At 35.3% G+C, this 13,750-nt stretch overlaps 1 protein-coding gene across 4 annotated transcripts in view; it reads right to left on the bottom strand.

Moving 5' to 3' along the window:
• LMLN (leishmanolysin like peptidase) overlaps window positions 1-13,750 on the bottom strand; it is a 135,257-nt gene that overhangs the window by 47,931 nt on the left and 73,576 nt on the right. For 3 of the 4 annotated variants that reach the window (XR_012129168.1, XM_073231484.1, XM_037013178.2), the window contains exons 12-13: window positions 8,342-8,452; window positions 242-374 (exon numbers count right to left, since the gene is read on the bottom strand). Coding sequence is in view for 3 of the 4 variants with exons in the window: in XM_073231484.1 (XP_073087585.1) it covers window positions 242-374; window positions 8,342-8,452 (244 nt within the window). In the remaining variant the exon portion in view is untranslated. The remainder of the gene's footprint in view (window positions 1-241; window positions 375-8,341; window positions 8,453-13,750) is intronic. The other variant, XM_073231485.1, reaches the window with a different exon arrangement.

The following is a 13,750-nucleotide window of genomic DNA, read 5'->3' as shown; positions in this document are numbered from 1 at the left end:
TAAACTGTTTAAAAATAGATCAAATAAATATTATTAATGCCTCTTACCATTATTCCAAGGCATTGCTAGGTATATTGATTAGCACATTGGTTATAAAGAAATGGAAGATTCTTCAGGTTTTTCTAACTTACAGAAAATAAATGAATATCTTAAGAGAATTTACTTTTCTACTTCAGACTTCTGAATGGAGACTTCTTTTTAAAAAGCTAATTCCTAAAACTGTTCCCCAAACAAGTGTTACCTGGTACTCCTGAGGTAAAGGTTTTGGAAACTTCTGCAAATTACACACTGCAACTGCTCTCTGGTCCTGTCTGCAAGTTAACTGCAATGGATTACTTCTGAGAGTGTCACAGTAAGGGCTCAGCATCCGTCTCCTGCACACAAAGACAAACACCACAGTATCAAATGCCTAAAGTCTATTCTGGAGCTTATCTTTCCCATTATCATTTCAATATGCTTTAATAGCTTACAACTAATTGTTGAATCAGGTCATAGACTTATTTTTTAAGGGTAAAAGGAAATGCTTCATACAGATATGAAAGATTAACTCTGGATGTATTATAATATTGTTTTACTTTTATTAAATTAAATCCTATTTATCTCTTTCTCCACTTTTGCCAGTAAAATGGTGTTCTGAAGACATGATTTACATTTTTTATGACAAATAATGAAATTCCAGATCCTGCCTAAAAAGATTATTCTTTAACAATAATTAACAAATGGAGTCTAAGAAAGAGATGATGCTGCCTCTGTCCTACAGCTACCCAGAGTGAAATTTTTCTATGCCCTAATCAAATTCAAAGAATCCTGTTTGACAATTTATTAAGATGAAAACATTCACAAAACAATCTTCTTGTTTTCCTGTGCAAAATAAAGATTGTGTAAATATTCCTAATTGTTATAACTTATTCTATTTTCTGTTAAATCTAATCTTGGAAGTATAATTTGGAAAAAGAGGTCTTGTAATTCATCAAAGACATCAGACTCTATTGCACTGTCCTGTAAAAATAATCTTCAAACAAACCTATAATTCTCATCAGTCATCTTATTGATAATTATAATACAAATTAAATTAATGTCATAGGAATAATATTATAAATGAAATTCCAGTAATCCTAAATAATATAAATCCCAATAAGACTGGTCTGCCAAATTGCAATAGAATCACTGGCATTTTTCCTCTTGTCCCACATGCTTGTTAAGGGGAAAAAAGCCTAGGTTAGATTTCTTATTTTAAGAATCTTTAAGGAAGATTGATACTTGCCTCATTTAACTTAACATAGTTATAGCAAGAAAACATCTCCAGGGAATTACAGGTGCTTGGGATAAAATGTGTAGAATACCTACCCTAGGCTTTGGTAAACCTGAAGTAGCACACTGCACTGACAGCAAAATTCTTGGGAGTCTTGACATAGGCTTGGTTTCAAATACCAGCTTATTTGGTGTTCCCTTAATTTTCAACTATATGTAAGGCACTCAGTGCCTAGCACATACAAGCTACTCAATAAATGTAATTTCACTGTTCATAGCATTTTTATATAAACTTTACATAAGGCAATTTCACAACTTTCAATGACAAAGTATCCAATGAATATGACCCGTAGTTCTTACTAAGTAATTTTCTTAAAACCATGGAATACATTTCCTTTTCTCTAAAATAAAACAGTATATAATATTTACTTTAATTAAAAAATGAGTTTTGGCTAAATGAATAAAGAGGAACAAGGAGGCTAAAAAATACTGATTTAAACTCCAAAGTTAGAGTTGTTCAAGATTCACGGCTTACAAATTCTACAGCAGCATTGCCAACAGAACTTTCTTGCAGTGCGCCTGCACTGTCCAATATAGCAGCCACTGATCACAGTGGCTATTAAGCACTTGAAATGTGACTAGTACAACACAAAAACTGTATTTACATTTTATTTAACTTTAATTAATTTAAGTATAAATTTATACAGCCACATGTGGCTAGTGGTACCACACTAGATAGCGCTATAGCTGATATTAATATCAAGTAAGATAGGCAGAGGAGTTGGGTTATTTATCATTTTTTGTTGTTTCAAAACATAGAAAGCTTACTTTGTGAGTGCATAAATTAAATGATTCAAATGAGTATGGCTCTGCCCATCAAATGAATATGGCTCAATCACTCCCTTCTCATACCAGTCACCCACTAATGGTGGAGAGGTATCACAGCTTAAGTTATTAAACACCAGCCCCTCTGCTCAAGGGTCACAATGGAATCTCTAAGATGACTCAGGGATATAGCCAGACTGGTTGTATGGTGCAGGTTGGTTTCCCGTAAATATTTCTGGTGGTCATGGAACATTTGAATGCTTATGACAGGATTAGCAAACTTCACTTTTGTCAAATCCTACTCACAACTTTTTTGTGTGTGTGTCTTTGTTTCTCCCACAACTGTTTTTGTAAATGAAGTATTATTGGAACATGGTCATGCCCACTCATTTTATCTATGGCTGCTCTTGATATACAATAGCAGAGTTGATTAATTTTAACAGAGACTCTATGACCCTCAAAGCCTGAATTTACTATCTGGCCCTCTACAGAAAAAGTGTGCCAACCTTTGGCTTATGGTTGAAAGGATAGGAGAGAATTCAGGGGACCAATGGTTTTAGCTTTGAAGAATGGAGAAGAGGAAATACCCTTCCATTTTGGGTTTCAGGTGATCCTATAATTGGGACCTAAAGGGCAACAGAATTATTGCTGTTAAAAGAAAAAAATCAAATTTTACAGCTGTAACATTAGTTGTATACTTCCTTTAACACAGTGGAACACTGGTTCCCAAACTTTGCTGCACATTGAAATCACCTGGGGATCTCTAAAAAAAATTATCAATTCCCACTTCAGACATTCCAATTTAATTGGTATGGGGATGCCACATGCAGATGGAGATTTTATTCTTTTAAAATTCTTATTGAGATATAGTTGATATGCAGTATTATATTGGTTTCAAGTGTATGATATAGTAATTCAACAATTATATATACATTACTAAATGTTTACCACAATAAGTGTAGTTACCATCTGTCATCAAAGATACAACAATATTATTGACTTTACTCTCTATGCTGTTTTCATTCCCATGGCTAATTTATTTTATAATTGGAATTTTGTACCTCTTTATCTCCTTCACCTATTTCACCCATACCTCCCCATGGCAACCACCAATCTGTCTTTATCAGTATTTCTGTTTTGTTTGTTCATTTGTTTTGTTTTTTAGATTTCACATGTAAGAGAAATCATATGGTATTTGTCTTTCTCTAATACATCACTTAGCATGATACCCTCTAGGTTCTTCCATGTTGTTGCAAATGGAAAAATCTCATTCTCTTTTTGTGGCTGAGTAACATTCATTGTACATATATACCAATCTTATTTATCTGTTCATTTATTGATAGATATTAGTTGCTTCCATATCTTGGCTATTGTAATTAATGCCAGGAGTGCATTTATATTTCTGAATTTGTGATTCTGTTTTCTTCCGGTAAATTCCCAGAAGTACAATTACTGGGTCATATGGTATTTCTGTTTATAGTGTTTTGAGAAACCTCACTACCACTTTCCATAGTGGCTGCACCAATTTACATTCCCGCCAACAATGTATGAGGTTTTACTTTTCACTGCATCTTCACCAACACTTGTTACTACTTGTTTTTTGATACTAGCCATTTTGACTGGCATGAGGTGACATCTCACTGTGGTTTTGATTTGCATTTCCCTGAGATTAGTGATGTTGAGCCTTTTCATATGTCTGTTGGCCATCTGTTTGTCTTCTTTGGAAAAGTGTCTATTCAGGTCATCTGACTATTTTCTAATCAGATTAGTTTTTTGATGTGAGTTGTGTAAGTTTTTTACATATTTTATATATAGCCCCTTACTGGATATTTCACTTGCAATTATCTTCTCTCATTCAGCAGGTTGCCTTCCCATTTTGTTGATGGTCTCCTTTGTTGTGCAGTAGCTTTTTAATTGATGTAGTCTACTTGTTTATTTTTGCTTTTGCTTCCATTGCTTCAAGAGACATATCCAGAAAAAAATCACAAATTTTGATATTCAGGAGTTTACTGCCTCTGCTTTTTTTTTAGGATCTTTATAGTTTCAGGTTCTATATTTAGGTCTTTAATTTTTTTTGAATTTACTTTAGTTGCATGGTGTACAATAGTGATGATCCAGTTCCATTCTTTTGTATGTAATCTGGTTTTGTCAACACCATTTGTTGAAGAGACTGTCTTTTCCCCATTGTATATTCTTGCCTCCTTTGTATTATATTAATTGACCATATAAGCATGGGTTTATTTCTGAGCTCTCTATTCTGTTCCATTGATGTATGGGTCTATTTTTGTGCATACCATACTGCATTGAATACTACAGCTTTGCAGTATGGTTTGAAATCAGGGATCATGACATCCTTAGCTTTGTTCTTCTCTTTCAAGACTGCTTTGAGGTCTTCTGTGGTTCCAAACAAATTTTAGGACTATTTGCTCTACTAGTGAAAAATGCCATTGGTATTTTGGTAGGGATTGCATTGAATCTATAGATTGTTTGGATACTGTGGACATTTTAACAATAGTAATTCTTCCTATCCATACGCATGGAATAGCTTTCCATTTATCTTGTCATCTTCAATTTCTTTTATCAATGTCTTATAGTTTAACAGTACAGGTTTTTCACCTCCTTGGTTAGATTTATTCCTGGGTATTTTACTCTCTTTAATGCAATTGTAAACAGGATTGTTTTCTTAACTTCTCTTTCTAATAGTTCATTATTTGTGTATAGAACTGCAGCCTATTTCTATATATTGGTTTTGTATCCTGTGATATTACTAAATCCATTTATTAGTTCTAGTAGTTTTTTGGTGGAGCCTTTAGGGTTTTTTATATATAGTACTATGTCATCTGCAAAAAGTGACAATTTTACTTTGTCCTTACCAATTTAGATGTCTTTTAGTTCTTTTTCATATATGATTGTTGTGGCTAGCACTTCCAATGTTATGTTGAATAAGAGTGGCATCCTTATCTTGTTCCTGATCTTAGAGGAAAAGCTTTCAGCTTTTTGACATTTAGTATAATATTAGCTGTAGGTTTACTGTATAGGGCCTTTATTATGTTGAGGTATGTTCCCTCTATACCCACTTTCATGAATGGATGTTGAATTTTGTCAAATGCTTTTTCTGCATCTATTAAGATGATGATATAGTTTTTAATCACACCTTTTGTTAATGTGGTATATCATGTTGATGGATTTGCAGGTATTGAACCATCCTCGCATCCCTGGAATAAATCCCACCTCATCATGGTGAATGATCCTTTTAATATATTTTTGAATTCAGTTTGCTAATATTTTCTTCAGGATATTTCCATCTATGTACACCAGGGATATTTTTTTACAGTGTCTTTGTCTGCTTTTGGTATCAGGGTGATGATGCTGGCCTCATAGAGTAAGTTTGGAGGCTTCCAATTTTTGAAGTTCTATTTTGTCTGATGTTAAGTATTGCTTCTCTAGCTTTTTTTGTTTGTTTCCATTTGCATGGAATATCTTTATCCATTCATTCATACTCAGTCTATATGTGTCTCTAGGTCTGAAGAGAGTCTCTTGTAAACAGCATATAGATGGTCTTGTTTTTTTTAAATCCATTCATCTACCCTATGTCATTTGGTTGGGGCATTTAAAAAATTGATAGGTATATACTTACTGCTATTTTGTTAACTGCATTCTGGCTATTTTCGTTTTTTCCTCTGATCTCCTCTCTTGCTCTCTTTAATTGTGCATGATGACTTTAGCGTTATGCTTGGATTCCTTTCTCTTTATTTTTTGTGTATCTATTACAGGTTTTGGGTTTGTGATTGCCATGGGGTTCATATATGACATTCTATGCATATAGACTGCTTTGATGGTCACTTAAGCTTGAATGCATTCTAATAGCACTACATTTTTTATTTCCCCTCCTCTATGTTTCATGTATATATCTTCTTCTATTACACCCTTTTACTTAGTGATTCCCTGAACTAATTTTAAGAAGTAATTGATTTTACTTCTTTTGTCTTTTAACCTCTATACTAGCTTTTAAGTACTTTACCTACTATCTTTGCTGTTTGCTTTTACCAGTTAAGTTTTTTCTTTTCATAATTTTCTTGTTTCTAGTTAAGGCCTTTTCTTTTCTTCTTAAAGAAGTCCTTTCAACATTTCTTGTAAAGCTGGTTTAGTGGTAGTAAACTCCTTTAATTTATGTTTGTCTGAGAAGCTCTGTATCTCATTCCAAATGATAACCTTGACCAGTAGAGTATTCTTGGTTGTAGGCTTTTTCATTTCAGCACTGCCACTCCCTTCTGGCCTGTAAAGTTTCTGTTGAAAAAATCAGCTGATGACCTATGGGGTTTCCCTTGTATGTAACTTGTTGCTTTTTTCTTGCTGCTTTGAAGATTCTCTTTATCTTTAAACATTGACATTTTAATTATTACGTGCCTTGTTGTGTACTTCCTTGGGTTCATCTTGTTTGGGGCTCTCTGTGCTTACTTGACCTGGATGTCTGTTTCCTTCTCCAGGTTAGGGAAGTCTTCAGCTATTTCTTCAAGTAAGTTTTCCACTCCTTCCTTACTCTCCCTCTTCTCTTTCTGGGATCCTACAATGCAAATGTTAGGACATTTGATGTTGTTTTAGAAGTCCCTTAATCTATCTACATTTCTTTTTATTCTTTTTTCTTTCTTCTGTTCAGCCTGAGTGAGAGCTATTACTCTGTCTTCCAAATCACTGATCTGTTCTTCTGAATCCTCTAATCTGCTATTGATTCCCTCTAGTGTACTTTTCATTTCATTTATTGTATTCTTCCTCTCTGATCGGTTCCTTTTAGTATTTTTTATCTCTTTAAGAAGTTCTCCCTGAGTTCCTCCATTCTTCTCTCAAGTCTGGAGAGCATCTTTATAACTGGTAGAGGGCACAATCTGGGGGTCTTCTTGGTGGGTGCCTGCTGTGACCCACTGGCTAAGCAGCCAGAAACAGCAATGCATGGTTCAGGGGTCTCTCAGGTGAAGACTGGTCAGGGGTACAATAATGGGGTAGCCAGAGATAGAAGGGCTACAGGCAGGGAGAATCTAGGTGAGCACCTCAGAGGCTGTGCTGATGTGGTGGCTGGAGTCAGAAGGGGCAGGTAGGGTGAATCTGTGATGCCATGATAGTACCATCTTAATGGGACTGCAGGATCTCCATCAAGCACATTAGGGTGCAGATGGGGACTGGGAAACTGCCTTGGTTATGTCTGGAGCTGGTGTGTCCACCTAGACCCTGGTCCCATCTGTACTATAAACATGCAGGGGGATTTTAAACAACTGTACTTGCCAGCACCTCTGATCCTGGAGAGAGTTTAGCAGTTCCTCTGCTCCTTAGCAGCTGCTTTAGTTATGGAAATTGGCTTCCTTCCCTTATTAGTTGACTTTTAAACCACATTTTGTGTGTGTGTGTGTGTGTGCCCCAGGGCATGTGAATCTGCATTCCAGTCCTACAGTAATGTCCACATTGGGTGTGGGGCTCCTGCTGCTACCATGTCTCTGTCTTGCCTGTCATTTTTTATGTGGTCTTTCTATACCTTGTTGTATAGGTGTTCACTCAGACCTGTTCTTCTTCAGGAGGAACTGCTGTGTGTTTAGGAGTAGATCTGGTATGTACATGGGAGAAGATGGATTTATGGCTCTGGCTCCCACAGTGCAGATTCTTTAAGTATATGACTTAAAACAATATTGCAACTACTTACTATGATATGTGAATGGTGAAATGAAAATATGGCCACTTAAGTAAAGGAGTTAAAATGGAGCTGGGAGGCGATTAAGGAGATGGGCCTTATACATACTGTCAAGGTGGAACCTTGAACTTTTGAATTGGGTCAAAATGCAAATTGTCCAAGGACTCAGCTCAAACATTTCTGCTATAGTACAAGACTTCGCTTAGTGATAAACTTAACATCCAATTATATTCAGTCAAGATGAGTTTTCTGCCTCAACACCAATTAAAACTCTTTGTAAACAACATATATAAGCATTCCCTTTTGTCTTAAAAAAACCCATAGCTTTTGTTCCTTAGTGGGACACAATTTGGGTTGCTACCCAAATCTCTGTTTCCCAAATTTGCATTTCTGAGAGCCCCAAATACATGCTTTTGTTTTATTTCAGTTCATCCCCTTGGTCATAGATATTATGACCAAGTCCTGCAGACTTTGAAACTGAACAGTTTAGACCACATTTTGAAAGTACTGACTTTAGGCTCAGGATAAACAACAAAATCAGAAATAAATTGTGTTATCAAAGACATTATGAAGAAATAGCACTCTTACTTTTGTCTTTGCTGATCAATCCAGAATTTACAGCTCTTCCTGACAAAGTCACAGCCCATTCCTCGGCCCCAGTCTAACTTCTCAGCCATGCTGTAATTAGCTTTATACCATCTATGGAAATAATTTCAACAAAGTACTTTTTATTACTATTTTAAAAACAACCCCAGCATACCAATTACAAATCTCAACAATGAGCAAACTAGGACCTTAACACCCATTTACAAATACAGCCTTTGCTACATAGGATTGCTGAATAGGATCACTACAGCAGGGGTACAGTCTTCTGGTGAGGAATTTTGAAAAAAAGCAAAACAAAACAAATCACGTTTCCATTGTAATTTTCAAAGATGACAGAAGTCACAGAGTAGAAAGTGGTTAACGTATGAGACAAGCAGAGTAAGGGGTCAAAGAAACAGCAAGAACATGAAAGAAAAAGAGAAGGTAGTAAAGTGAGGAAGAAATAGTGGAATTACTAGTTGGCTAGCCTCCCCCAGTCTGATTCAATTTGCACTAGTTTCTTACCTCTCTGGCCTTGAATTTGTAATATTCTATCAATATAGGCTGTGCTTGTGGCTACATATTACACCATTGTAATAAGACAAATGGATACTATGTCCAGTACTTTAAGAATGTTGATTTCACACACAAAAAAAATTGATTTATTTTCCTGTCAAATTTAATCAAAGCCAAGGAACCTACTTTTATTAGTTTTTCTTTATTCTCAATAAGATTAGCTTACAAAACTTATGAAATTATATGTAATAATATCTTTTCTGTTTGTCTTATATTTTGTCCCTTTAGCATTACCAAAACAGTAAATAAAAACAGGCACAGAGGTTGGGAGAAGACAAGAATCATCTCCTGCACTCCGGTATTTTCCACAAAAGCAGGAATATGTAATATAGCATCTTCAAACCTTTCCCCTTTCAAAAAACTGAAGAAATTAGTATTGGCACTCCAGTACCAAAATGCCTGCAACCTCCGTAGCTGCAAGGTGAGTTACATTTACTAGCTAACTTGGTATTACAGCAGATCAACTTGTCCAGATAGTAAGATGCCTCAATCTTGCACACTAGCGATTATTTTAGCAGTGCCTCGGTTAGCAAGTCCTTCTCCCTATGGATAAAGTGTAATTAGATTCCCTGGGGGATTACCATATTGAATACTGGTTAATGAGTACAGAGCATAGTATCAGCACTATGTTACTCAATGACCAGCTTGGCATTCCAATTACACTTCTTCAAACTTTTTGATAACCTTTCTTTACAATTTTTCCTCTACTATCAGTCAACAATTATTAAGCACTCTTTGTATCATAGGCACTTTGCTAAACAATTAAGGCTATACCAATGAACAAACAAATACAGTTTCTGCCTACATGATTATAATCTAGTGGGAAAAACTGGTATTTTAAAAAATACAAGTATGATGAGTACTAAGAGGTTAAAGATAAGGTGCTAACACAAGCACATTAATAGAGAAACCTAAGTTAATGTGGGAAATTAGGAAAGATTTTTCTGAGGAAGCAATTTTAAGCTAAGTCTAGAAGAATGAGCATAAGTTAGCTGAGCAAACAGGGTAGCATTGGAAACAGGGTTTCTTAGTGGCATCAGTAAGTTGTGAAATCAATATAGTGGATCTGAACATTTCTCTCTCTCTTTTAAAATCAATAGAAGAGAAAACGAGGACTACAAAATAGGCAGGAAGGTTATTGTTTCATGAAACTTTAATTCAGTTTTATATATAATAGCTAATGCTTGGTTGGCATTTAAACCATGTGCGAAGAACTATACTAAAGGCTTTATGTGTGTTAACACATTAAAGCCTCATAAAACTCTGTGAGGAAGGAATCGCTTTTTATCTCTATTTTACAGATGAAAGAGGCAAAGATACAGCTAAAAGTGGTAGGGCTAGGATCTGAATCTAGGGTTCTGGCCTCAATGTCTGTGTGCTTTAAAAAAATTGAGATATAACTGACATACTATAAAATTCATCCTTATAATGTGTACAATTCAATGCTTTTAGTGTATTCACAAGGATGTGCAACCATTACCACTATCTAATTTCAGAACATTTCCATCACTCCCAAAAAACTATGTGCCCATTACCAGTCACTCCTTATTCCCTGGCAATCACTAATCTACTGTCTGTCTCTATAGAATTGCTTATTCTGGACATTTCCTAGAAATGGAATGTGGTCTTTTGTGTGTAAAAGGTGAAATAAAATGGCATCACCTATGTCAAGGGGTTTAAAATGAAGCCAGGACTCCAGTAAGAAGGTGGGCCTTAGGCATGTCCTCACCAGGTAAACTGGGCGAAACTGCAAATATTCCCAGGATTCTACAACAACAACTGCAACTTGACAACAGTGATGGACTTTTGCTTAGTGATAGCCTTAGCAATCAATTAGGGTTAGCCAAAAGTAGTTTTCTGCTGCTAACACCAATCAAAATTCTCTGTAAACACATCATACAAGAATTCCCTTTTTGTCTTTAAAAACGCCTGACTTTTGTTCTCTAGTGGGACTCTGTTTGGGTTGTTGCCCAACCTGAAATACAATTCTTTGATCCCAAATAAATGCTTAATTATGCTTCCTGACAATTTTAGGTTGACATTTATCTACATGTGTTTGGCTTCTTTCACATAGAATAATGTTTTAAAGGTTCGTGCATATTGTGGCATGTATTAGTACTTAACTTCTATTTTTTTAAACAGATTTTATTTGTTAGAGCAGTTTTAGGTTCACAGCAAATTGAGTGGAAAGTACAGAGTTCCCATATATCCCTTGGCCCCTAACAGACATACCCTCCTCCACTAACAACACGCTGTAAGAGAGTGCTACGTTTGTTACCATTAGTGAACCTACACTGACACATCATTATCACCCAGGGTCCATAGTTTACATTAAGGTTCACTCTTGGTATTGTACATTCTATGGATTTGGACAAATGTATAATGACATGTATCTACCACTACAGTGTCATACAGAAAACTTTCATGCCCTTAAAATCCTCCTTGCTCTACCAGTTCATCCCTCCGTCCCCATAACAACCGGTTATCTTTTTTTTTTTCAGCTGTGGGTTTGTCATATACGGCCTTTATTATGTTGAAGTACTTGCCCTCTATACCCACTTGGTTGAGAGTCTTTATCATGAATGGATGTTGAATTCTGTCAAATGCTTTTTCAGCATCTATGGAGATGATCATGTGGTTTTTGTCCTTCTTTTTGTTGATGTGGTGGATAATGTGAATGGGTTTTCGAATGTTGTATCATCCTTGCATCCCTGGAATACATCCTACTTGATCATGATGGATGATCTTTTTGATGTATTTTTGAATTCGGTTTGCTGATATTTTGTTGAGTATTTTTGCATCTATGTTCATCAGGGATATTGGTCTGTAGTTTTCTTTTTTTGTGGTGTCTTTGCTTGGTTTTGGTATTAGAGTGATGCTGGCCTCATAGAATGGGTTTGGGAATATTCCCTTCTCTTCTACTTTTTGGAAAACTTTAAGGAGGATGGGTATTAGGTCTTCACTAAATGTTTGATAAAATTCAGCAGTGAAACCATCTGGTCCAGGTATTTTGTTCTTAGGTAGTTTTTTGATTACCAATTCAACTTCATTGCTGGTAATTGGTCTGTTCATATTTTCTGTTTCTTCCTGGGTCAGCCTTGGAAGATTGTATTTTTGTAGAAAGTTGTCCATTTCTTCTAGGTTATCCAGTTTGTTGGCATATAATTTTTCATAGTATTCTCTCATAATTCTTTGTATTTCTGTGGTGTCCATAGTGATTTTTCCTTTCTCATTTCTGGTTCTGTTTATGTGTGTACACTCTCTTTTTTTCTTGATAAGTCTGGCTAGGAGTTTATGTATTTTGTTTATTTTCTTGAAGAACCAGCTCCTGCTTTCATTGATTCTTTCTATTATTTTATTCTTCTTGATTTTACTTATTTCTGCTCTAATCTTTATTATGTCCTTCCTACTGACTTTGAGCCTTTTTTGTTCTTTTTCTAGTTTCATTAATTGTGAGTTTAGACTGTTCATTTGGGATTGTTCTTCTTTCCAGAGGTAGGACTGTATTGCAATATACTTCCCTCTTAGCATGGCCTCTGCTGTGTCCCAAAGATTTTGCAGTGTTTAAATCATTGTTGTCATTTGTCTCCATATATTGCTTGTTCTCTGTTTTTATTTGGTCATTGATCCATTGATTACTTAGGAGCATGTTATTAAGCCTAACAACCACTTCTCTTTTACTATCTCTACAGTTTTGCCTTTCCCAGGATGTCATATAGTTGGGATAATACAGTATAGCCTTTTCAGGTTGGCTTCTTTCACTTAGTAGTATGTACTTTAGGGTTCTCCATGTCTTTTATGGCTTGATAGATCATTTCTTTTTAGCACTGAATAATATTCCATTATCTTTATGTATCATAGTTCATCCATTCACATACCAAAGGGCTGCTTGGTTGCTTCCAAGTTTTGGCAACTATGAATAAAACTGCTATACACATCCATGCACAGGTTTTTGTGTGGACATGAGTTTTTAATTCATTTGATTAAATACCAAAAAAAAAAAACCCACACAAAAAACAGCTGCTGAGTTGTTATGATGAATATGTTTTGTTTTTTAAGAAACTGACAAACTAGCATTTTCCATTCTCACCAACAATGAATGAGAGTTCCTGTTGTTCCACAACTTTTGCAGCATTTGGTATTATCCATGTTCCAGATTTTTGCCATCCTAATGGGTGTATACTAGTATCTTATTGTTTTAGCTGTACTTCCCTGATGACATACAAAGTGGAGCATCTTTTCATATACTAATTTACCTACATATATCTTTTTTGGTGAGGTATCTGTTTAATCTTTTGCCCATTTTTAAATTGGGCTGTTCATTTTCTTATTGTTGAGCTTTAAGAGTTCTGAATTATAGTCCTTTATCAGATATGTCTTTGGTAAATATATTCAACCAGTCTGTGGCTTATCTTCTCATTTTCTTGACTTCATTTCTTTTTATGGTCAATTAATATTCCATCATATGGATATATCCTTTTGCTTAGCCATTCATCAACTGATGGACATTTGGATTGTTTCTACTTTATGGCTATTATTAGTAATAAAGCTGCTATGAACATTCACGTAGAGGTTTTTGTTTTCAATTCTTTTGTATATATACCTGGGAGTAGAACTGCTGGATCATATGTTTAACACTTTGAGGAACTGCCAACCTGCTTTCCAAAGTGGTTGCATCATTTTATATTCCCAACAGCAGTGTATAAGGGTTCCAATTTTCCCACATGCTCATCAATATTTGCTATTGTCTTTCTGATTGCAGCCAATCTAGTGGGTGTGAATAGAATCTCATTGTAGTTTCTTTTCATTTCCCTAAGGACTAATAATGCTGAGAAT

The sequence above is a fragment of the Manis javanica genome, chromosome 3, assembly GCF_040802235.1.
Source record: "Manis javanica isolate MJ-LG chromosome 3, MJ_LKY, whole genome shotgun sequence".
NCBI classification, from domain to species: Eukaryota; Metazoa; Chordata; class Mammalia; order Pholidota; family Manidae; genus Manis; species Manis javanica.
This window is presented reverse-complemented; position numbering and strand designations above follow the sequence as displayed.